The 26,418-nt window shown below is 41.0% G+C and overlaps 2 protein-coding genes across 2 annotated transcripts in view; one reads left to right on the forward strand and one right to left on the reverse strand.

The window, feature by feature from the left end:
• Positions 1-1,060: 1,060 nt before the first annotated feature.
• Positions 1,061-11,133, reverse strand: LOC133244329 (craniofacial development protein 2-like). The gene is given in 3 exon segments (XM_061411359.1): positions 1,061-4,019; positions 6,385-6,470; positions 10,702-11,133. A coding segment is annotated over 1 exon segment (1,752 nt). The 5' UTR covers positions 3,620-4,019; positions 6,385-6,470; positions 10,702-11,133; the 3' UTR covers positions 1,061-1,867.
• Positions 11,134-20,670: 9,537 nt separating this feature from the next.
• Positions 20,671-26,418, forward strand: part of LOC133245193 (uncharacterized) — a 40,845-nt gene continuing 35,097 nt past the window's right edge. The window contains exons 1-3 of the mRNA XM_061413164.1: positions 20,671-20,797; positions 21,438-21,517; positions 25,189-25,353. Coding sequence (XP_061269148.1) covers positions 20,671-20,797; positions 21,438-21,517; positions 25,189-25,353 — 372 coding nt within the window. The remainder of the gene's footprint in view (positions 20,798-21,437; positions 21,518-25,188; positions 25,354-26,418) is intronic.

Below are 26,418 nucleotides of genomic sequence, written 5' to 3' on the forward strand. Positions count from 1 at the left end.
TTAAGCCAACTTTTTCACTCTCCACTTTCACTTTCATCAAGAGGCTTTTGAGTTCCTCTTCACTTTCTGCCATAAGGGTGGTGTCATCTGCATATCTGAGGCTATTGATATTTCTCCCAGGAATCTTGATTCCAGCTTGTGCTTCTTCCAGTCCAGCATTTCTCATGATGTACTCTGCATGTAAGTTAAATAAACAGGGTGACAATATACAGCCTTGATGAACTCCTTTTCCTATTTGGAACCAGTCTGTTGTTCCATGTCCAGTTCTAACTGTTGCTTCGTGACCTGCATACAAATTTCTCAAGAGGCAGATCAGGTGTTCTGGTATTCCCATCTCTTTCAGAATTTTCCACAGTTTATTGTGATCCACACAGTCAAAGGCTTTGGCATAGTCGATAAAGCAGAAATAGATGTTTTTCTGGGACTCTCTTGCTTTTTCCATGATCCAGCGGATATTGGCAATTTGATCTCTGGTTCCTCTGCCTTTTCAACAACCAGCTTGAACATCAGGAAGTTCACGGTTCAGATATTGCTGAAGCCTGGCTTGGAGAATTTTGAGCATTACTTTACTAGCATGTGAGATGAGTACAATTGTGTGGCAGTTTGAGCATTCTTTGGCATTGCCTTTCTTTGGAATTGGAATGAAAACTGACCTTTTCCAGTCCTGTGGCCACTGCTGAGTTTTCCAAATTTGCTGGCATATTGAGTGCAGCACTTTCACAGCATCATCTTTCAGGATTTGGAATAGCTCAACTGGAATTCTGTCACCTCCACTAGCTTTGTTCATAGTGATGCTTTCTAAGGCCCACTTGACTTCACATTCCAGGATGTCTGGCTCTAGGTCAGTGATCACACCATCGTGATTATCTGGGTCGTGAAGATCTTTTTTGTACAGTTCTTCTGTGTATTCTTGCCATCTCTTCTTAATATCTTCTGCTTCTGTTCAGATCAGATTAGATCAGTCGCTCAGTCGTGTCTGACTCTTTGTGACTCCATGAATTGCAGCACGCCAGGCCTCTCTGTCCATCACCAACTCCGGGAGTTCACTCAGACTCATGTCCATCGAGTCAGTGATACCATACAGCCATCTCATCCTCTGGCATCCCCTTCTCCTCCTGCCCCCAATCCCTCCCAGCATCAGAGTCTTTTCCAATGAGTCAACTCTTCACATGAGGTGGCCAAAGTACTGGAGTTTCAGCTTTAGCATCATTCCTTCCAAAGAAATCCCAGGACTGATCTCCTTCAGAATGGACTGGTTGGATCTCCTTGCAGTCCAAGGGACTCTCAAGAGTCTTCTCCAACACCACAGTTTCAAAAGCATCAATTCTTCGGCACTCAGCCTTCTTCACAGTCCAACTCTCACATCCATACATGACCACAGGAAAAACCATAACCTTGACTAGAGGAACCTTTGTTGGCAAAGTAATGTCTCTGCTTTTCAATATGCTATCTAGGTTGGTCATAACTTTCCTTCCAAGGAGTAAGCATCTTTTAATTTCATGGCTGCAGTCACCATCTGCAGTGATTTTGGAGCCCAGAAAAATAAAGTCTGACACTGTTTCCACTGTCTCCCCATCTATTTACCATGAAGTGATGGGACTAGATGCCATGATCTTCGTTTTCTGAATGTTGAGCTTTAAGCCAACTTTTTCACTCTCCACTTTCACTTTCATCAAGAGGCTTTTGAGTTCCTCTTCACTTTCTGCCATAAGGGTGGTATCATCTGCATATCTGAGGTTATTGATATTTCTCCCGGCAATCTTGATTTCGGCTTGTGCTTCTTCCAGTCCAGCGTTTCTCATGATGTACTCTGCATATAAGTTAAATAAACAGGGTGACAATATACAGCCTTGATGAACTCCTTTTCCTATTGGAACCAGTCTGTTGTTTCATGCCCAGTTCTAACTGTTGCTTCTGTTAGGTCCATACCATTTCTGTCCTTTATTGAGCTCATCTTTGCATGAAATGTTCCTTTGATATCTCTGATTTTCTTGAAGAGATCCCTAGTCTTTCCCATTCTGTTGTTTTCCTCTATTTCTTTGCATTGATCGCTGAGGAAGGCTTTCTTATCTCTTCTGGCTATTCTTTGGAACTCTGCATTCAGATGTTTATATCTTTCCTTTTCTCCTTTGCATTTCACTTCTCTTCTTTTCACAGCTATTTGTAAGGCCTCCCCAGACAGCCATTTTGCTTTTTTGCATTTCTTTTCCATGGGGATGGTCTTCATCCCTGTCTCCTGTACAATGTCACGAACCTCATTCCATAGTTCATCAGGCACTCTATCTATCAGATCTAGGCCCTTAAATCTATCTCTCACTTCCACTGTATAATTAAAAGGGATTTGATTTAGGTCATACCTGAATGGTCTAGTGGTTTTTCCTACTTTCTTCAATTTAAGTCTGAACTTGGCAATAAGGAGTTCATGGTCTGAGCCACAGTCAGCTCCTGGTCTTGTTTTTGCTGACTGTATAGAGCTTCTCCATCTTTGGCTGCAAAGAATATAATCAATCTGATTTCGATGTTGACCATCTGGTGATGTCCATGTATAGACTCTTCTCTTGTGTTGTTGGAAAAGGGTGTTTGCTATTACCAGTGCATTTTCTTGGCAAAAGTCTATTAGTCTTTGCCCTGCTTCATTCCGTATTCCAAGGCCAAATTTGCCTGTTATTCCAGGTGTTTCTTGACTTCCTACTTTTGCATTCCAGTCCCCTATAATGAAAAGGACATCTTTTTTGGGTGTTAGTTCTAAAAGGTCTTGTAGGTCTTCATAGAACCATTCAACTTCAGCTTCTTCAGCATTACTGGGTGGGGCATAGACTAGGATTACTGTGATATTGAATGGTTTGCCTTGGAAACGAACAGAGATCATTCTGTCGTTTTTGAGATTGCATCCAAGTACTGCATTTCGGACTCTTTTGTTGACCATGATGGCTACTCCATTTCTTCTGAAGGATTCCTGCCCGCAGTAGTAGATATAATGGTCATCTGAGTTAAATTCACCCATTCCAGTCCATTTTAGTTCACTGATTCCTGGAATGTAGACGTTTACTCTTGCCATCTCTAGTTTGACCACTTCCAATTTGCCTTGATTCATGGACCTGACATTCCAGGTTCCTATGCAATATTGCTCTTTACAGCATCAGACCTTGCTTCTATCACCAGTCACATCCACAGCTGGGTATCCTTTTTGCTTTGGCTCCATCCCTTCATTCTTTCTGGAGTTATTTCTCCACTGATCTCCAGTAGCATATTGGGCACCTACTGACCTGGGGAGTTTCTCTTTCAGTATCCTATCATTTTGCCTTTTCATACTGTTCATGGGGTTCTCAAGGCAAGAATACTGAAGTGGTTTGCCATTCCCTTCTCCAGTGGACCACATTCTGTCAAATCTCTCCACCATGACCCGCCCGTCTTGGGTTGCCCCATGGGCATGGCTTAGTTTCACTGAGTTAGACAAGGCTGTGGTCCTAGTGTGATTAGATTGACTAGTTTTCTGTGAGTATGGTTTCAGTGTGTTTGCCCTCTGATGCCCTCTTGCAACACCTACTGTCTTACTTGGGTTTCTCTTACCTTGGGCGTGGGGTATCTCTTCACGGCTGCTCCAGCAAAGGGCAGCCATTGCTCCTTACCTTGGATGATGGGTATCTCCTCACGGCCGCCCTTCCTGACCTTCAAAGTGGGATAGCTCCTCTAGGCCGTCCTGCGCCCACACAGCCACAGCTCCTTGGACATGGGATTGGTCCTCCCGGCCACCGCCCCTGGCCTCGGTCGTGGGGTTGCTCCTCCTCACTGCCGCCCTTGGCCTCGGGTTTAGGGGTGTGGGGTAGCTCATCCTGGCCGCCGCCCCTGACCTCAGATGCGGGGTAACTCCTCAGTGTATATATGTCAATCCTATTCCCTCAATTCATCCCATCTTTTCCTTTCCCCTACCCCATGTCCACAAGTCTCTTCTCTAGAAAAATGATACAGATGAACCTATTTGCAGGATAGGAGTAGAGAGCCATCCTCAATTTCTTAATCTGTAAAACAGGAGTAACAGTACCTAGCTTCACATCAAGTTGTGAGAATTGATGAGATTATGTAACTTATGAATTCATGCAATTTAATTGAACTTAACTGTGAATTGTAGATTATTCAACTATATAGTATTAGAGCTATTTCCCTCCCAAAATATTATTGACATTATGCTTTTCTTGTTGCCCAAGATCACTGCCTATGCGTGTGTGCATGTGAAGTCACTTCAGTCATGTCCAAATCTTTGCGATCCTATAGACTATAGCCCACCAGCCTCCTCTGTCCAAGGGATTCTCCAGGCAAGAATAGCAGAGTGGGTTGCCACTACCTCCTCCAGGGGATCTTCCCAACTCAGGGATCAAACCAATATCTCTTTATGTCTCCTGCATTGGCAGGTGTGTTCTTTACCAGTACCGCCACCTGGAAATCCCACCACTACCTATACTGTGTGCTATAAATGCAGGTCATCTCCTTCTTAGATGGACCATGAAAGGTTTCTAGGGACTCTGACAGTACAACTCATTCAGAAAGATGCAGAAGATGTCCTAGACCCAGTGAGGAAAATAATCCAGGAGAGGCATTCTTATCCCAAGAAACTATAAAGAGATAATCAAAACCAAAAGCTGAAAAATGTGCAAAAATGAAGAAATTCCATACATCAGAGCAACAAGAGATCTTGGGAATCTTTTCATAGATGATAATTCCAAACCTTACTCAGGATTAAGCTCTAAGATGCTTATTAAAAATGCAGACTCTCCCTTCCTGGAAATCCTCCCTACTACCACCATCACTACCACCCCTGATATTCTAGTTCAATAGGACAACACTTTGAAAACCACTTACCTGGAGTGAATTCAGACTTTCAAAAAAAAAAAAAAAACAACCCTCATGCTTCTTACAACACTATGAAGGCATGAAGGCTTTGTAGTATTTACTAAATCTGGGTTCCATGAGAAGAATCTAGGGGTGACCTGGGGTTTCCTTAGCATTCCTCTTTAGTATCTCTACCTGCCCACCTCTAAAATATGCCACAGTAAGCATTCAAGTTAAGTAAAGATTTTGCGCTTGCCGGGCAAAGCAGTCTCAAAACAAGGCCCCTTTCCTTCTTTAAGATTGGCATCCTAAACACCTAAATCTAGAAATTCTCAATTTGCCAGCTGCACAGAAGGATGAGAGCTACGTGTATGACAGTGTCAAGTCCCCAATGAGCTGTGCAAAGCTGTCATGTGTAAAGCAAAAAAATATATATAAGCAAAGCTGACTTGGCTTATAAGGGGCTCTTCCTGGCACATGTAGCTCAGGTGGAATGAAGGACCTGAGGAGATTCATCCAGTCTGCCCAACCCACCACCCATTTTCATTAGTTTACGCATGAATAGGTGAAACAGCCAAAAAACAACTCTGGAATGTATCTGTGGTCCAAAAGTCTACAAGCAATAAATGCTGGAGAGGATGTGGAGAAAAGGGAACCCTCTTACACTGTTGGTGGGAATGCAAACTAGTACAGCCACTATGGAGAACAGTGTGGAGATTCCTTAAAAAACTGGAAATAGAACTGCCTTATGACCCAGCAATCCCACTGCTGGGCACACACACCGAGGAAACTAGAATTGAAAGAGACACGTGTACCCCAATGTTCAACGCAGCACTGTTTATAATAGCCAGGACATGGAAGCAACCTAGATGTCCATCAGCAGATGAATGGATAAGAAAGCTGTGGTACATATACACAATGGAGTATTACTCAGCCATTAAAAAGAATACATTTGAATCAGTTCTAATGAGGTGGATGAAACTGGAGCCTATTATACAGGGTGAAGTAAGCCAGAAAGAAAAACACCAATACAGTATACTAACGCATATATATGGAATTTAGAAAGAGGGTAATGATAACCCTCTATGCGAGACAGCAAAAGAGACACAGATGTATAGAACAGTCTTTTGGACTCTGTGGGAGAGGGAGGAGGGGGGATGATCTGGGAGAATGGCATTAAAACATGTATAATATCATATAAGAAACGAATCGCCAGTCCAAGTTCGATGCAGGATACAGGAAGCTTGGGGCTGGTGCACTGGGATGACCCAGAGGGATGGTACGGGGATGGAGGTCAGGGGGTTTCAGAATGGGGAACACGTGTACGCCTGTGGCAGATTCATGTTGATGTATGGCAAAACCAATACAATATTGTAAAGTAAAAAAATATATATATAATAATAATAATAAAAATTATTAAAAAAAAAGATCCTGAGGCTCTGAGTAAGAAACTGAGACACTTACAGGAGCTTTTGGAATTGTTTTTATACCCTGGTAATCATGATCACTGAGAAAGTAGTAGGGCCATTTTTTCTGCTCTTGACATACTGAACTCACCTGCTGTATCTCCAGATCATGCCCACTCAATTCTGTATCCACAGCCACATGCAGCCTCGGGGTTCCACCTTGACAGCCTGACCCACCTGAATCGAGGAAAATACTTGAATCAGTGAGGGATAACTAATAGTAGGTGACACGCTAAGACAAACTCTTGTATCTGGCACTATTTCTTTCTTTGCTAAGTATACTTATAATTTGATCAGTAGAATATGTGTAGCACTCTCTTTTATAATATTTTTATAGAAATCAATACAGTGTAACCAAATTGGTGTCAATAGGTTAGATTCCTTATTTGTCATTATTGAGAATTTTCATTTCTCCATTGAAAAACTGTTGGTTACGTCATGCCATTTGACTTCTGGTTCAAGTGCTTTCAAAGAAACTGATTTATAAAAATGCATCTTTGAAATCCTGACAGTCTAAGAACTGGAAAGTCTAAGTCAAATCAGAATAGCAGACTGAAGTTGGTTAAGATGGGAAAGTAAGAGGGTAACTAGAACAACAATATTAAGTACACATATATATGTTTACCAACAAAAGGCAGAAGGTCAAATGAAGCAGGCAGTAATAAAAAATGGGCAAGCACATTTTGATTTATCTTTTAAAAAGTATTCAGTGTCCCAATACTTTTCCCATTGAAACAAATACATTATTCAAAGGGAAAATGTGTATGTGGAACATTAAGACAAGACTCCTATTTCAATTTCTGAGCCTAGTAAGCCATCATTTGCATCATCTCTCCATTTATGAAAGGTTTCACAGTGTAAGGTGCACTTTCACAAGCACTATTTATTCATCTAACCAACATTTTTTTTTTAGTTGCTCCTCTCTTGCATGTTAAAAAATCACTTTCCCCTTCTGATCTGGGGAAATTATTTTTTAACATGCAGTTTTTCCCCTAGAATTCCCAAATCCTAGTAATGACAAAAAATAAAAATGACCACCAAGTTCCCCATATTTAGAGGATGCCATTTCACTACTTCTCACTCATTGTACTCGGTTGCTAGTCATTTGACAGTTTCATAGGATGTAAGGAGCATGTCTCCTAAGCCTCTAAAAGTTTCTAGGAATGCCCTAGGACCTATAGAACTCTTCTTTGTTTGCCATGTCCTGTAATTGGCTGGGCATTAGGTTTACAAATAAACCTTGAGTATATCGATTTTAAAAGAATTAAGGATCACCTATGTTGTGTCACAGAGAAGGCAATGGCACCCCACTCCAGTACTCTTGCTTGGAAAATCCCATGGATGGAGGAGCCTGGTAGGCTGCAGACCATGGGGTCGCTAAGAGTCGGACACGACTGAGCGACTTCACTTTCACTTTTCACTTTCATACATTGGAGAAGGAAATGGCAACCCACTCCAGTGTTCTTGCCTGAAGAATCCCAGGGATGGGGGAGCCTGGAGAGCTGCCGTCTATGGGGTCACACAGAGTCGGACACGACTGAAGTGACTTAGCATAGCATAGCATATGTTCTGTCATACACTGTAATAGAAATTACAAGAGAGAAGTAAAAGCAGGGCCCTGACCATAAGAGCTCAAAAGGGGAGAAATACATATAAAAAACTTAGTAAATATAAAGCAAGTGCTCTACAACCAAGGTAAGGACAGTATCTGAGGGTGGATTTTTTTTAACCTAGTTTATCTGCCCAATTCTCTCACTGACATCCTCGACTTTCTATGCTGGTGAGGATGAGCATCTGAAACAGATAGCTGTCATATGTTTTAGGTACTATGATCTATTTTATTTAAATTCTTCAAAATGTTAGAATGTGTTGTGAAAATATGTCCTCTGAGCCCTTTTTGAATACAAGCCAGACTAATTTCACTTGGAAATCACATCAGATTAATCTTTTTATCTTGATAAGAGTATTGAATTAGTCTACTAGGTGGGTCTAGTGAATCTGGACTTGAGCAAGAATATTGAGAGGGTCTCAAGATTTCCTGCTGGTCAAGTTGAAATGTAATTTGTACCAAATGATACCACAGTAAGATGGATTCATAATGGTTAAACTACAGCACCCTAACAGCATCCGTCAGCCTGAGGAGAGTTTCTAAGACATACCTTAGGCCTGTGCCCTAGCACTTAGCCAAACATGTTATGCAACAGTTTGCCTGAAGACATAAAAACTGTGCTCTACTAAAACTCCAATGAATTTAAAAATAACAGAGTAGGGAAAAAAACTGGTACTGAGCCTGGTCCATGATAAATATATTTTTTAAAGTTTCAATAATAAATGAATGAATAAACAAATGGATTGCATAGATTTAAAAGAAGAACTAACATATAATAGATCACATGTAATGAAATAAATGTGAGGTCCTGCACCAGGGTCTAAAGCTACCGAAGTACAACAGCAAAGGAGAGGGTTTACTAGGGCAGTTTGACTGGGGTAGCCATCCTCTCTCTCCACAAAAAAGATAAAACATAAACAAAAACATTTAATACTCTAATGGGTTATAACCAATTATAATTCAACAGAAGTAAGGAACCTAAGATGAAGAAGGTGGTCATCTGGTTTGTACTCTTGATATAAGCCCATATCTGGAGCATTTTGTTCAATTCTGAATGCTACACACTGAATAAGTTAAAGAAAAATTGAATGGTGAGTAAGCTAAATAGGATATCATATGAGAAATAATAATATGGGTTTATCATCATAATCATAAAAGGAACTAGGTGACAAGCACTTCACATGAATTTTCTTGTTAGATCCTCACAACATTTTGCCTGTGAAGCAAATATCAGTATTATCCCCCTTACAAATAAGAAAAGGCTGAGAGAGGCCAGGCAGTTTGCCCAAACTCAGGTAATAGATGAAGGCAGCCTTGAGTCTCAACAAGGTTTCTCTGATTCTAGAGTCTACATACTTAAGAAGAGGAGACAAAAATGGGAAAGACTATTGCGTGGACACAAAATTAGAGCCTATTCATACTAGCTTCAAGAAAGAGCACTGAAACCAAAGCATGGAAACTACTAGGAAAACTGGCCTCAATGTATGAAAAAATGTATAATAGTTCTTTTAGGTGTCTCTACAGATTCCCTCCCATGGTTTTCCACACCATTTCAGGTCAAATTGACCATTTCCTTGAACGAGGGCAATTATATTAATTGCAAAGAGTTTTCTGTTTTCTGTGTAAGACTCATAGTTCAGATTTTTAAGGTGGTATATTACTGTTGGCCACTTTTCTATGTGTCTATATTTCTGTTCCTCTTAACTACTGCACAGATCTGAGTAATGCGAGGATCCAAGATGTGTTGTTTTGACTTTATAAAATATACTAGTTACAGTTGCCCTTGAAAGCTGAGAATTGTGCTCTCCTTCAGTGCTACCTTGAAGCCACCGTGGGAGATATACAAGTCACCCTTGGTTTTGAAAAGAAGCAATCCATTTCCAAGTTGCAATCTACTTGAAATAATCTCCCCAATTACATGGAAGTAATTTACTCTATATTTACTTTCTGCTTTGGACTATCAAATATCTCCTCCTCTCACCCCCAGGGGCAGCAGCTGGGATTAAAATTTCCACTACCCTCCCTGATGGGGCTTTATTATTTAACTCTTTCATGCCCATTTAAGAGCAGACAAGGTTTGCACCAGATGATGACTGAAGTCCCCTTTAGCCTAAGACATAATATTGCAATATTAACCTAACTTATTTTAGATCCAACCTATTTCCAAAGCTGTTTATTGTTTTTAGTACAAATTCTTTCTCCAGCACAAAGGCTGACCTATATAAAGCTAAGCAGTTGAAAACTAAAACATTTAATCAAGTGTCAAACCCACCTATGCAATACCAAACAGATAAATGCATATATTGTTTGCTCCAAGGTCAGGCAAAACTCAAGTGACACTAAGCCCAGTCACCCCTCTCAGCCGGGTAAAGTCTCACTTTCCATCCTACCCATGGAGGCCTCCAAAACTCAGAGGAGAGGGCATTTTTTATTGCTAATTCTCTGTCCTGGGTGTAGCCCTGCGAATCTCTGGGCTTCTTCCTGTTCTAGCACCTATGGTGAGGAAGAAAAATCCTTTTCAAATCGATCTTGGCCTCTCACAGCCCAGAACCATGGGTGAGCCTGACTCCTGGTTTGTTTTTAATAGTGGACTTAATTTCATAGAGCTGGTTCAAGGTTTACAGAAAACCTGAGCAGAAAGAACAAACGGTTCCCATGTCTCTATCCCACACTTTCCCCAGTTATGACCCCTGGCCTTGACTATGACTTATGAACAGTCCAGGTTTGGAGTTCTGGCTCCCTGCCCTTCAGATGATAGAGCATGTGCTCAAGCCCACCCCTGTTTTAAATTGAACTCACTTGCTCTGGAGGCTTCCATCAACTGCTAGGACCATCCTGAACTGAGTTCTTCAAGAACACAAACCCGGCCCAGAGGCAACCACTGCTAAAAACAAGCCAGACAGCAGGCAGGAGGCAGGAATGGGCTCTGGCAAGAGCCCAAGGACAGCAAGTTTCAACAGGGTATTTTTTGAAGAGATTGTTGGCGACATTATCTTATTAAGTTACAGGAAGATCATCCTTCCATGAGTAAAGTCTATATGAAAAACAATCCAGCAAACATCACGGTGCCGTTATCTGTGAGAGTTGCCCCTGCAAATCTCTGACCAGGGCTGCTGTGCTAGGATGAACCTCTCCCCAGGTCTGGCCCTCTTTCTGCACTAGCTTTTAATTGTTAATGAATTAAACTTTCTGAGGAGATAAGAATAATGTTGTTTTGTTTGCACACAGGCTGCATGACTAACAAGGACAATATAAATAAACCCATTCCCAGCTTGGTCTGCAGGTGTACGCATAGCGCCTGTGTTCAAGTGAAGCCTGGGATGGCTCCCACACAAGATTAGGCGGTTATTGCGGAAGCCAAGGCTTGCACACTGTTAAAAGCCCAAGCTAATATGTTCACTTAAGACATTATGCCTAATTATGCTATTTGTCAGTAGGGAAACCTGTTCTCCAAACCTGAAACCTTCCTGATGCACCGATGTGGGTCTGAGTCCTATAAATATGCCAAGATGACTCTGTAGGATTCAGAGCCAACGATGCTCCATGATGTTTATGAAAATGAGCAAAATCAAATCCTTGTGCATTCTGTCCCCCCAGGATGGTATGAGTTTCTTTTTGGTCCTGTAGCTATCATAACAAATAAGTGTAAGGGGAACTGTTTGTTCTTTTATTTTTGGAAACTTACTGCAATCTCTGCAGGCATCTCCTATGAAATACAGAACTCTCTGTCCACCACATTGTTTCGAGGTGTTGGTAGGGAGGGGGTTCTTATTTATGAGTTTGTTTCAAATTCGAAGAAGGGCTGCCCTGGGGCATGTAAAGTACAGCATGCTGACTGTGGTTAATAGCACTGCATTAAATATTTGAAAGTTGCTAAAAGAGTAGGTCTTAAAAGTTCTCATCCCAGAAAACAAAATTTTTATAACTAAATATGGTGACAGATGTTAACTAGACTTATTGTAGTGATCATTTCACAATATATACAACTGTCAAAGCATCATGTTGTACACACCTGAAACTAATATCACTTTATGTCAATCATCCCTCAAAAAAAAAAAAAAAAAAAAAAAAAGGAATGCCTTCATGACCAGGAGAAGTTACTAAAGTCTCAGGTTCTGAGTCATGGTTTGGGCTTGGCTCCTGATGTTAGTAGAGTCAAGTGTCTTGTGGTTTGTATTCCTTGTCTGTAGACAGGTGTGATGTGGTATGATAAGAACACTAACCAATGTCTTGGCCGTGTGCTGAGTACACAGAATCCTCTGGTGATGTGTGAACGTTGTGTGTGTGTGTGTGTGTGTGTGTGTGTACCTTCCTCTGCCCCACCCCATTGATATACAGGAAGCAGGTCCCACCAACCAGGATAGGAATCGATGCACTGGGAGCCGATCAGAATGTCTGCAGATCACTAACCACCAGTTCAAAAGGCTTCAAAAAAAATGAATTTAATTTGATTAATCGGAGATTGAAATCACACATCAAGGCCTTAGGAGATCTCATGGTGAACTAAATCAAGTGGATCGCTTCATTCCTCAAATCCTGCCTGTGGCTCCCAGGCAGAAACTGTAATCTCTGGGAGCTTACGAGGCAATCATTCACCCCCAGACATACTTGGACTCTGCCTCCAACAGGTAGAGGCTTGAACCTATGCATCCATCCTCATCCATACCCCTACAGTCTTTTCATATATACTAACATGTCCAAATACCCAAAATCACCCTAAATTCAATATAGTTATTTATGTTTAAAATCTGCAATATAGCGAGTCTAAAAGTAGCTCACTATTACCTAAAACAAGATCATTCCCCTGCGTCCCACATTTCCTCCTGTAGGATCCCTGCCTTCCCTTCTCTCTTCATCAGACTTCTAACCAAAGCCCATTGTTGCTCACTGCTCCTTGACTTCTAATTCTTCATTTTCCCCTTTCTCAATTTTACTGCTCCAGACTCTAATTGCTTTGGTTTTTCTTGTTTCTCACCATTCTAACCCCTTCAGAAATACTGCAATTATCTCATTATCAAGATCTTTTTTACATTTTTTTTCCCTCTGTGCCAATCTGGCTCTAGCTTTTACCTACTATCATTCCACCTTTCATCCAGCAACCACTTTCCATCCATCCATTTCACAAGTGTTTATTGAGCATCTGTGGGCACCATGCACTGCTTTAAGCATTGGGGAAAAGAAGATAGATAATAAATATCCCTATTCTCAAGAAGCTCATGTGAAAATGTGGATGGATATGTACGCAGTGTGTGTGGTCAATAACTTCAGTGTGGTACAAGTATTACGAGAGGAGCCCCAGTGCTCTGGAGGTCCAGAGAGGGAGAGGAAAGTGATCAGACCTTCTCCTCCTCCGCCAGGCTCATGTCCCCTCTGCAACATGAATACCAAGCCTGGGCTCACATCATTGACACTTCACACCTGAAGTCCTTTTTATCCAAATCTTGGCTACATTAGGAGATCATAGGCCCTTGGGTTCCAGTAATCATCAGCACACCATACTTATCTCAATCTTGGTGAACTTTGAGACTTAATCATTGTGTGTGCGCTCAGTCACTTAGTCATGTCCAACTTTTTGGAGCCCATGGGCTGTAACCCACCAGGGTCCTCTGTCCATGGAATTCTCCAGGCAAGAACACTAGAGTGGGTTGCCATTTCCTTCTTCAGGGGATCTTCCTAAGGCAGAGATTGAACTGTCATTCATAGGACCCAATTTAAAAGTTGTTTTATATGTGTTGCTTTGCCTTCTCAAATCAAGTTTGACTTCCAGTTGGAGGGTCTGTAACTGTGTCTGCATACATCTCTTGTATTCTTCATAGTGTTCTGCCAGGAACACAGTAAAAACACAATTAAAAAGACATCAGGTGAATCACTGATACTTAGATTTTCCTGACCATTTCCGCTCCTCCCTCCCCCTGCTTTCTTAACAGAAGTACTATCACATCTACACATAGTAAGCACTCAATGAAAGGAAGACAGTGAGATATAAGACAGTACAGGAACTTTGAAATTAAACAGATCCAAGTTCAAATTCCAATTCAACTACTCCGTGTTTGATCTTAAGCTAGTTTAACTTTTCTGAGCCTTACATTCCTGAATTGCAAAATGAGAACTAATAATACAAACTTGTTTCCGTTTCCAGGATGGTTAAATAAGTCTGTGAATGTACTTTGGCATGTAATAAGGGACCAAAACCTGCTAGATCCTGTCTTCCCCACTATTCTTCCTCCTCTATCACCACTCTTTCTCAGCAAGCAAAACTTGCCAAAAACCAATAGAGACATTTAAAACTTCTCCACCTGTGTGATTTTGATTGCCGAACAGAGCTATAAACTTTTCTCAAGCAGCCAACCTAAAGCCTGGTAATTAACTACATCATGTCCTTCACACCTAGCATATCACAGGGAAATTGTTGGCTTATGTACTTTTTTTTCACTGTTATTATGCGGACATAAATGTATAAGAATTCTGTGATCTTTGAGTCCTACCGCTCTCAAAAACGTGAAGCTGTACATTTTTTGACTGCCCTTCATTCAGTCCACAGGAATGCGAGATCCTGTACATTCTGCTACCCACAGAAAGGGTTAAACATTCCCACTACAAAAAGACTTAGTGTTCTAACTATAAATGTCATGGGAACATGGCCTGGAAAAGCTGAAGGCCATTGCATTATACAATTACCTATTTACTGGAGACAGTATATTTAATAACTAATCATCTAATCTAATAATACAGAAGAATATCAGACTGAAAGGTCAAGTGTTCAGGATTAGGGAGAAAGCAGCCTTAAAAGTACATTTAAAAGAGCCTCACAGATCAACAAGTCAGCTTGAGATTCTGCCATGTTACTGCTGCTCCCAGGCCTTTAGGGGTCTAAGAAATGTCACTATCTTTCAAACTCAGAATATTTATTACAGACTCTGCTCATAGGGATTTTATTGCATGAAGTCTCTTCATTAGCACTTGAAGATGATTATTTCACCTTGTGTAATGGCATATTAGCTCTATGAAGAAAAATGTTATACTAGGAGATTTTCAATATACTTTTAATGAGAGCTCTTGCCCTAAATGTTATTCTTCCCTTGGGACCCGCTTGTGACAAGTTCTGTTTGCTTCCATTTGTGGTTCTTTCTTCTGAATGTCTTTCTCAGAGACCTAAGTGGTCATTATTCCTAGAAATTTTCATGGTACAAACTCTTCATTTTGTAAAATCTTAAAAACCTCATATGGAAAAGCACCTCACTTTTAAAAAATCCCTCACTTTTAAAAGCCTGAATGGACACCTTCACCATTCTTTAAAAAGGAAAATTCTTGTCACAATTCAAATTCCATGGATAAATCTCTTGAAGAACCACCATGCGGTTCTGATGATACAAACTTGGTCACGACATTTATCTTTATTCCGGATATTTAAGTCCTTTTCCATGATGTTTTAGTAAGTCACTCTCACTTCAGTCACCTGATGTCTTCAAATCTTGGTACTTTTTTTACAGTTTCTCAGAGTAGAACATCTTTGGAGAAAGATCCAAGTATCCCCTCTTCTTCCAAAAACTCCCCCAAACCTAAAACCCTATAACTGTCAGGATAGAATAGGTTATTCTGAGGTAACAAAATTAGCCCTGAACTCCCAGTGGATTATCAAGACTAACTTTTATCTTTTTGTTCCATTTCATATTCATCACAAGTTAGTGGGAAACTCTACTCATATGGTTACTCAGGGACCACGTTGAAGGAGGTTACACCAGCCTAGCCAGGCATCCACAGCAGAAGGAAGAAGACACAAGGGGTGTCTCATTGGCACCTTTCTATGCCTTGACTCAAAACTGACACCATCCTGCTTCAGTTTACAATGCATTAGCTAGAACTTGTCGCAGATCCCCCTAAGTTGCAGGAAGTGTGGTCTTCTCTATGTGCAAAACATAAGAGGAGAACCTGATATTGGTGAAACTAGAAATATCTAAACCAAGCATGGTGGTTGGTGGTAGTTTAGTCACTCAGTCATGTCCAACTCTTTGGGACTCCATGGACTGTAGCCCTCCAGGCTCCTCTGACTATGGTATTTCCCAGGCAAAAATACTGGAGTGGTTTGCCATTTCCTTCTCCAGAGAAGCTCCCTGATCCAGGGATCGAACCCAGGTCTCCTGCATTGCAGGCCTGTTCTTTACCAACTGAGCCACCAGGGAAGCCCCAACACAAGCATATACACACTAAATATTACCACTGTCTACACTGAGACAAGAAGAATGAAGCCAACAAAAAAGTTTGAACACAAAGCAAATCTCTAAGCCTGGCTACCCAGTGAATCCAGAATAACCCAAACAGAATTAAAAATACTTCCTGTGTGCTCTTGTCAATTGGAAGGTGAATCCAAATTCATGTTCTGCTTTTAGATCCCTGATTTTTTTTTCAATACTTTGTTGTAAGATTTTTTTTTTCAAAGTTTTACACTCTAGGCAATAAAAGAATTTCCAAAGAGAAAGACTGATGCTCACTAATTTAAGTTCAGTTACCATGTGTTTCATATCAAATTCCCAGCAAGTCCCAAGTTCCTGAGTGGGAATTTGGGCTCTTTAGTATTTATTTCCATCAGATCCTATGATTTGCTTCTCTTTGTTCAAAAGACAAATTCATACCCAAAATAATGCCTGGCACAGTACCTGACTTAGAGCGGATGCTCAATATATGTAACAATGCTTAGGAATAACAAAAGAATGAGTGTGAAAATAGAAAAAAATATACAAAGAATATACTTATACAAATTTCTAGACTTACACTCAATGCCAAAACAATAAATTTCAAAATCAGTGTGTCTTACCAATTGTATATGATAAATAATGTCAAGGACAGTGCTGATTATAGTAAAAGGATAATTAGGGAAAAGACAGAGACTTTTCTGTTTTCTTCCAATTTTGAATCTCCCCCCTCCCCATTCTCTTTCCCATTTGGACAGATCCTTATGATATAGTTTTCATTTATCAAGGGGGTAATATCATGCCAGCTTCACACCAAAGAAAGCAACTGTGCTGTCTTCAGTACCCATCTGAAGGGGAGAAGTCACCAATCTTTCTTGGAAATAAGGTGTTATTGAAAATAACTCTGTAATTCTTCTCTTGGTAGAAGAAAATACTGGCCAGGATTGTGCAAAAAGATTCTTCTATGTTGGAAGAGCTTTGACTTACAACTCAGCCATTCTCTGCTACATACATAAAATGGTAGTCATGTCAGAAAAAGAAGCCAATATGAGGTTTAAAATTCTTCATTTCAGTTGGACTTTACCTTAGGCATAAAAATAATTCATACATAGTATATAGTGAGTTTTGCTTCATGTAAGGCAGTGTTCTAAAGTTACCAAACCAAACTTGGGTCCACTCACCTGCCACACAGCAAAGCCAATCTACTGACATCAGTTGTGGTGAAGTAAAGTACAGCGTTTATTTTCAGGGCACAAGACAAGGAGAGTAGGAAGCTCATGCTCAAAAGACCCGAACTCCCCAATGGCTGTCAGGGAACAGTTTATAGAGGCAAATGTGGGGGCGAGGGGACAGAGTTCATGACTTTCTTCTGATCCCTTTGGTGGTGAGGTAACAGGGTGTTCAGGAAACTTAATCACCAACTTTCTGGTTCCAACCAGTCTGGGATTTACATGCTTGTGTTCAGCATGTTGTTACCATCTTCCACCTGGGTGGGAGTTTCATTTCTGTAGAACAGCTCAAAGATATATGCATCAGATATTTATGTATATTCCTTGAGGAGGAAGTAGGACTCTCTTTTTTTGCTGAACTATTACTCAACCTACCTTGTTTAACTGTCTTTCCTTTGTTTCCACATTCTCTCACTTCCCTAATTGGTAACTCCTTAAGTCTGCTGTTTGGAACTCAGAGAAAGTCTAGGATACTAAAGCCTTCTCTACAAAGAAATGGGAGACATGGAGGGGCTTTTGTTTCTGGGAGGATGCTGCAGTTTCCTGATTTGTTTCAATCCCTGCTTTTCTTTGTCACTCCTCCTCCTGAGGGAAACAGAGGAGGAATAAGAAAGAGAATGAAGCTTTGGATAGAGAGGATAATCATAAAGTAGGCAAGGAAACTTGGTTTAAGGGGAATTCAGCTTCACTAAGCATGTTATATGTATTTTACTTCTCCAAAGTGGGGTCATGTACCCCACGAGTTGTGCAAGATGACAAGGAAGTATTAAAATACTTCTTTCTGTTTATTTTGTAATTTCATTATTTAATTTCCTTGTTTGTGTATTTCATACTTTACATAACATATGATGTAATGGTACTTGTGTAAAAAAGAAGTATGTATGAATGTATACATATGTTAAAGGTACATGAATGATCGTTTGCTTATTTTTTTTTTTAAGTGATGAGATAGGATGATGATGATGATGATGATTCTGTTTACAGAAGAGGACACTGAGGCATAACAACATTAAAATGACTCCTCCAAAATGTCAAAGCTGGTAAATGACAGAACTGGAAACAAAGTGTCTGATTCCCACCTCTATGTTGTCTGGCATGATCATTAAAGGAATTCTTGGTGTTCAGACACTGGTGCCTGAAAACCAATCTCATTTGTGCCTGCAGAAATGCCAGTCTCTGGGGTAGAAGAAATTCCATACTTTGATCATCTTCCACAGTGCATTAGAAGGAAAAGAAATTGAAGGAACCAAAGCCAGACAAACCCTAGGTAGTAAATGCAAAAGAATTCACAGAAAGTAAAAATCAAAGGGAAATGTCACAACATTTGGTCCAACATCCTATTCTTCACCCATCCCCTTCATGTCCTTCTATGGAAATCAGATTCCTGGCACACGCAATCCATTGTTTGAACATGCCGTAGTGGACCCAACCAGATTCCTAACACCAGGGAGTTGAGAGGCAATCAACATGAATTGAGACACTCAACACGAATTGAGTCTCATCTGCTGATTGAGCACTGAAGGGTGTGAATCCCCATGTGGTCCCTAAAAGCTACACCCACGGGAGAAACATTTTACGTTGTTCAAAATACTCAGAGCTATGTCAGTTTTTGTGGTTGTTATCTTCAATTTTCTTAACTAGTAATGAGTGATGCTCGTAAATGTTAAGCCAAAAAGCACTAGACTCTCTGTAGGACAGTCATTATAGAAGACTTTGAAGCTTAGGAAGAAGTTTGAAGCTTAAAAAATTAAAAAAAAATTTAAAACTCTATATTGTACACATTAAAAAAATAAGTGCAATGGAGTACTTTATAGGTAACCAAATTTCTCAGGCAGTGATAAAGATTTAATTTTTTTAAATCACTATCAAACCCTTTTGCACATTATTTGCATAAGTTCTCAAACAATGGGACTGTTTCATGTAAATTTCTTTTCAGGGAGATTCTTGCTTTCTGAAAGCAGTGTAACTGTAGCTGAGTTATATAAAGTAACATTTTATTGCCTCCTGCGGAAGATGCTTTGTACTAATGATCTGAAAACTGGTGTTTCGTACTTGGTATTAGTCGATGATCTGTGGTTCAAAATGTGAAGAAAAAGAGGGGCCTTTATTTTTTAGTTAATTACTTCTGACTAAGATGGTGAGAGCGCTTCCCAGAACTTCCTGGATCACTGGAATCCAGAAACCCACTACAAAACCTAAATGAAGCCATTGACCCCATCACAGGAGGGACAGAAGGGAAAAAAAAAAAGAAAAGCGATTCACGAATATTGTACATGCCTGATTTCAGTGAGAAATCTTTCTGTGTTTCAGAAATCTCTTTTCTCTAACTGCCCTTGTCACCTTACTAGCTGAGAAAAGGGAGATCAAAAAGCAACATGAATATGTAAAAAGGTGAGTTTTGTTGGAACTACAGAAATAGAATTGACTGCCCCATCACAAACAAAGCTCCCCTCCCCCGTCTCCCGAGACTTCACAATGAAAAAAAAAAAACAGAAACAAAACAGAAAAACCAACTTAGTCGGTTTAAGGTTTTTGGCTCAGATATACTTCTATCTGAAAATTATAGCAAATCAATCAATCAATCTTTTCTTTCACTCTCTGTCTGTCCCCTTATTTCTCAGGGAACTCCTGAGTTCTCTAATTCCTGAACACTCCTAGGGTAGTTCAGCTTATACAATAGAATGTTCTGTGATTGTTTTCTGAATTCCACATTAACTCCTGTCTACATTTGCAGAGAACATGACTCCTTGATGGCATTTGACTCAAAGAGTAAAGGCTCAACCCAGTTTAGATAACCCAAGTCCTCAATGCACAACACACAAAAAATGTCGGTCCTGATTGCAAAGTTCAGGATAGAGCTGTGTCAGCTAATTTAATCATTGACCATGAAATACCAGTTATCTTAATCCTAAATGGCTGCATATTTTTGTGCAATTGAATACTGACCCTACTAGGAAGAATTCAAGGATTTCGCTTTTTAGTAAATACTGTTAGAAATCAGATGTCTCAATTGAACACAAAATAGTAACGTTTTTTAGGCACTGAGTCTTCTCCCCAATTCTCACGTGCTACTACCTTTCCTGTAGTCTCTGGCTTAGGCTAGTGGCTCTCCTTCCCGCCACCACCCCCAGCAGAACCACACACCCCTTTGGTTCCACCTCTATTCTTGTTTTATTTTGTTTTTTTTCCGGTCACCAGTTGAAGCATTCTGTGTCCGAGGATTCCATTTGGACACTTAAGAAGGAGAAGAGCACTCTGGCAGAACTGGGCCACAGGAAGCAGTGAACTAGCTTGGCATCTCTCTGACATATTCCGTCTCTTAGTCTCCTTTTCCTTTCTGGATATCCGACATGCTTGCTACTGGCGTGACAAACACAACAAGGTCGAGATGTCTTCATTTTCTGCCAAAGCGAGGCCTCTGCTACACTGTGATGGAGGTCCTGGATTTTCAAGGCCAGCTCGGCATCTGCAGCTGCTGTGAGCCAGGCAGGAGATGGAGGCTAGGAGGCTGTTGAGGCCCAGCCTATGGCCCTGTGTGGGACCTCAGCAGAGAGGCCGGGGGCCTGAGGAAACCCCAGCAGCAAGGGAAAAACAGATTGACTCTCAGTGACTCATTTAGCTCCTGGATTGGACAGATCTCTCCCCTGCTGGCAATTTGGCTCAGCATCAATAGTTTGGATACCAGGCTGAATAGCTTAAAATAATTAGGGGGAAAAAATCTGCAAAACTGCTAGCCATCCAACTCTTTACTCTGTGCTGAAAGACACGGGACAAATGACATCTAGGTTATTAAAAATGAAGTCACTGGATTTGCTGCCCATTTGGTCCAAAAAGCGGAAAACTGGATAAAACTCAAATTTATAATTCAGCGTAGATGGCCTGTTTGTCCTTGAGGCGATCCATGAATTTTGGCCAGGCAGGCACTATGACATGTGGAAGTAATAGGGCGGGGGGAGGTGGGGGCAGGGATGAACAATGTTCGATTTCACCCCTACTCGCTTCCACCCCCTGGGTGGGGGGGGAAAATGAAAATGTCAATAAAGAGTGCGAATGCAAAGAGAAATGGAATGGGAGCCCAGAGTTTAGTAGCTGGCAGTTTCAACTTTATATACTTTAGCCGACAGGCGGCTGGATTTCCTGTACTTTATATCCAGTGTACAAAAACAGAAGCAACAGGCTCATTTGGTATCAGTAAAGGTCAGTTAAAATTATAGAGACATCCTTTGGAGCAAATCCCCAGTCTTGTATTTGCATATTTATGAACTAGAGATTATGACAGGCCATTCCATTTATTAGAGCAGTGCTGCTATAGTTAATAGTCTGTCAGCATTTCCATTATAAACCCCGTTTTTCAGTGTTTTAATATCTCAGCTGTTAGAAATCACATCAGGCTGAAGAGTGGTCTTCAGCCTCTCCAGGCCACAGCAGGGTGAGCCGCTGGTGGCAGTGGTGATGGGGCTTTGAACCCAGCAAAGGCACTTAAATCAAGTCGATTTTTACACTGGTCATTGGCAGTAAATAGAAAATCAAGGATTCTGAGAAGGGTTGTTGAATTCCTTTCTTTCCCCACCACCTCGAGTTCCCAAATCATCTTTCCCTTGTCATGGTATCCTTGTCAGTATTAGGGCTTTCACTGTCTATTTAGAGGAAAGACTAGGATTTTAGGACAAAGACTGGGTGTTTTAACTTGTCAAAGTAGTCTCTCCCCACTGGAATTGAAGGGGAAAAGAGCCCCAGAGTCAAGCAAAGATGTGGGAGGCCTTCATTCACTCATTTAGAATTAGCTCACAAAATGATGGAGACTGGCAAATTCAAGTTCTGCAGGATCTGTTGGCAGGCTGGACACCCAGGGAGGAACTGATGTTGCAGTTGAAGTCTGAAGGCCATCTACTGGCAGAATTCTCCCTTTCTCAAGGGAGGTCCATCTTCCTCTCAAGGCTTTCAACTGATTGAATGATGCCTACTCACACTAAAGCCCGTCAAATTAAGCAGTAATCTACTTTACTCAAAGTTTACAGCCATAAGTGTTAATATCCTTTTAAAAATACTTCCGCAGCAGCATCCAGACATATCTGACCAAGTATCCGGGTACAGTGGCCTAAACAAGTTGCCCCCTAAAATTAACTATAAAAGGCATGAATAACATCATATCTTAAGCATCTCCTGTATATCAAGTTCTGGGTTTGACCCTGGCAACACACACAGTCCTTGTCTTCAAGGATCTTATGGTCTACCATCTCACTGCTACCAAGATTTCACAACAAGTTACAGGGCCCAACAGAATCAGCAGCTAGTTCCATCCTTTGCTTTCTCTTTTCAATGACTCAGGATACCCTCTGTTAGAAGCATTTTGGTGGGTATGATTTCAGCTGCATTCTCAAGAGAAGGCACTGGTGTCTAGGGACTCCTTATCATCCAGGAAGACAGCTTGCTCTTTCCAAACCAAATTCTTGTCATTTTGACCTGACATGAAGCTGCAGAGTAACTCAGTGATATTCAAAGCTCCCTTGGGATTTGAGAAGCTATTGGAATAAGAGGAAAAAGGAAGCAGGTTGCCTTCTCATTAATAAGTCATTACAAAAAATGACTAGTCACTCCTGTTACATAGCTCCTGACATATCTCAGGAGAAACCCCACATCCTCAGTTGGAGAGTCTCCATGGGGCAGGTTGAAAATTCCCACACTGCTAAGCAGAACTTCCAGGATTCTCCCTCCACAGCACTGCATACCAGACCCAAAACCCTGCATCAGAAGACCCTTCAACCTCCAGGATGGTCTGACCGTAGCAAGACCATTTGTATAACCAAAGTCTCTAGCTCTATTTTGAGAGCTGCTTTACCTAATAGAAGCAATTCTTCTTGCCCTTTTGTTTCTTTTTAGAGTCAGAGGCCCTTTTTCTTTACTTCCTTAAGATGTGTCACAGACTTCCCTGGTGACGCAGTGGATAAGAATCTGCCTGCAATTGCACGGGGCACGGGTTCAACCCCTGGCCCAGGAGGATTCCACATGCCGCAGGTCAACTAAGCCTGTGTGACACACTAACGAGTCTGTGGTCTAGAGACTACGAGCTGCAACTACTGAACCCCTGAGCCCTAGAGCCCATGGTCCGAAACAAGGAAAGCCCCCACAATGAGAAGCCCATGCACCACAACGAACTGTAGTCCCTGCTCTCTGCAACGAGAGAAAGCCCACAAGCAGTAAGGAAGACCCAATGCATCAAAAAATAAATTAATTAAATAAGTGAATGTTAAAAAAAAAGATGTGTCACACGTCTAGATACACAGAACAGGCTTTTGAAGTCATGAGGCAGAGAATGTCAGCACTATATCACTCAATTTCACTGTTAAGAAAAAAATTTTAAATAAAACTAAATGCACAAATTACAGATGCTGCTATTGCTTGCTGTCTGGGGCGGGGGGGCAGGGGGGAACCTGAAGGCAATTGGAATAAGAAGACCAAAAAGTGCTGATTCAGTCTCCTGAGAGTGTAGCTCAATATTCCATCAAGAGATGCAGCATTCAGTCTAAGAAACAGCTGTCTCCATGTCTATGAATTTGGCTTTTATTTACTTCCATCTTTTAGGTTCCCCACAAAATAAATACGACTTATGTAACTGCTTTCAGCAGCATCTCTGAATGAGAAGAACAATTACGTAATAAAACATACACTAGGATGTGCATAACTGTGTAATAACGCATGCCTCACCGTGCCAGGCTGGTCGCCAAGAACCACCTAGGCATGTTATTTTATTACAAGAACATATTCCCTCCAGGCATGTTGAAATTATTTTTAAGTTAAAAAAAAAAAAAAGTTTACTAATCAAAAGAGAACATCAACTTAAAAAACAACAAGACAATTTTTAAAAGTCTGATCATGATCCTTAAAGGTAACAGAAAAATTACACCTTACCTAACAAAACTTACAGTATAAAATTAAAACTTGGTGTTATGATTCACTCCTGTCACCACAGGACTTAAGATGACAGAATGTCAATAAGGAAAAAAACAGAAGCTGGACTTCAGAGTGACATGTTACTCTCACGGTTGGCCAGAGTTCTGACCAAAGTGGAGCCATTTCCCAACCAAGAAAGTTTCAGCTTTTTAGAGCCTGCTCTGACCCAACAAAGAGACACACCAAAGGCCTTTTAGACTGGCCACACTCTGAAATTCTTTCCTGTGGTTCTGATAGTCATAGAACCAAAAATTAATCTCAGAAATTTGACAGTTGAGATTTTTTTTTCTGGCAGCTCAACCTCTTCAATGATGTCTTCCTTCAAGTGAAACTATGTGCTAGGTTAAAGTCCTCACACCTTATATTTATAGTGTACCTATCTATCAGTCTATACCCTCACACAAACATATACAATATATGCATTATAAAGTTCCAATCTTATTTTTCTAAATATCCAAGCTAATTACATTTCCATCTCTCCTGTTCTTCTAACTCACTCCGCAGAAACTAAAGCTCATGTGCCAAGGACAAGTATGAGACAAGGGGAGGGGTGGGAGGGCTATTTCTGCAATTTGTAAGATTAATTTGTAATTTCTCAGATGAGATTGTATCCACTTTACAATCAACACAAGTTATCATATCAAAGCAAGTATAGAGGCATATGTATGATAGACTTCAAATCTACAAGTTTTTTTTTGGGGGGGGTTGATTTTTTTTTTTATTGAGCTGATAGATCCTTAAAATATAGAAGGTTTGATTACAATCCTTATAGACTGAATTGTATCCCCTCAAATTCACATGCTGAAGACCTAGTACCTCAGAATGTAATTGTATTTGGGGATAAGGTTTTCGAAGAAGGAAAGTTAAATGAAACTATTGGGGTGGATTTTAATTCAATGTAACTGGTGTCCCTATAGAAGAGAGGGTTTGGACATACAGAGACATGTCAGAGGAACAATCACGAGAAGACACAGATAGAAGCCAGCCCTCTGCCAGCCAAGGAGAGAACCCTCAGAAGAGGACAAAACCTGCCAATACTTGACCTTGGACGTCCATCCAGTCTGCAGAACTGTGAGAAAACAGTATCTGTTGTTTAACCCAACCACTCTATGATACTTCCTTATGTCAGCCTTGCTGCTGCTAAGTCGCTTCAGTCGTGTCCGATTCTGTGCGACCCCATAGACGGCGGCCCACCAGGCTCCCCGTCCCTGGGATTCTCCAGGCGAGAACACTGGAGTGGGTTGCCATTTCCTTCTCCAATGCATGAAAGTGAAAAGTGAAAATGAAGTCGCTCAGTCGTGTCCGACTCTTCGAGATCCCATGGTCTGCAGCCTACCAGGCTCCTCTGTCCATGGGATTTTCCAGGCAAGAGTACTGGAGTGGGGTGCCATTGCCTTCTCCATGTCAGCCTTAATAAACTACTATAGTTATTAACACTAATTTATTAATTCAACAAATATTTTGGGAGCAGTTATTTTTTATCTTATTTATTTTTATTGAAGTATAGGTGATTTATAATGTTGTTCAATTCAGTTCGTCTCAGTTCAGTCACTCAGTCATGTCTGACTCTTAGCGACCCTATGAACTGCAGCATGCCAGGCCTCCCTGTCCATCACCAACTCCCGGAGTCCACCCAAACCCATGTCCATCAAGTTGGTGATGCCATCCAACCATCTCATCCTCTATCATCCCCTTCTCCTCCTGCCCTCAATCTTTTCCAGCATCAGGGTCTTTTCAAATGAGTCAGCTCTTCACATCAGGTGGCCAAAGTATTGGAGTTTCAGCTTCAGCATCAGACCCTCCAATGAACACCCAGGACTGATCTCCTTTAAAATGGACTGGTTGGATCTCCTTACAGTCCAAGGGACTCTCAAGAGTCTTCTCCAACACCACAGTTCAAAAGCATCAATTCTTCGGCACTCAGCTTTCCTTATAGTCCAACTCTCACATCCATACATGACCACTGGAAAAACCACAGCCTTGACAAGATGGACCTTTGTTGGCAAAGTAATGTCTCTGCTTTTGAATATGCTATCTAGGTTCGTCATAACTTTCCTTCCAAGGAGCAAGCGTCTTTTAATCTCATGGCTGCAATCACCATCTGCAGTGATTTTGGAGCTCAGAAAAATAAAGTCAGCCACTGTTTC

This window comes from Bos javanicus, chromosome 3, assembly GCF_032452875.1.
Source record: "Bos javanicus breed banteng chromosome 3, ARS-OSU_banteng_1.0, whole genome shotgun sequence".
Taxonomy (NCBI): Eukaryota; Metazoa; Chordata; class Mammalia; order Artiodactyla; family Bovidae; genus Bos; species Bos javanicus.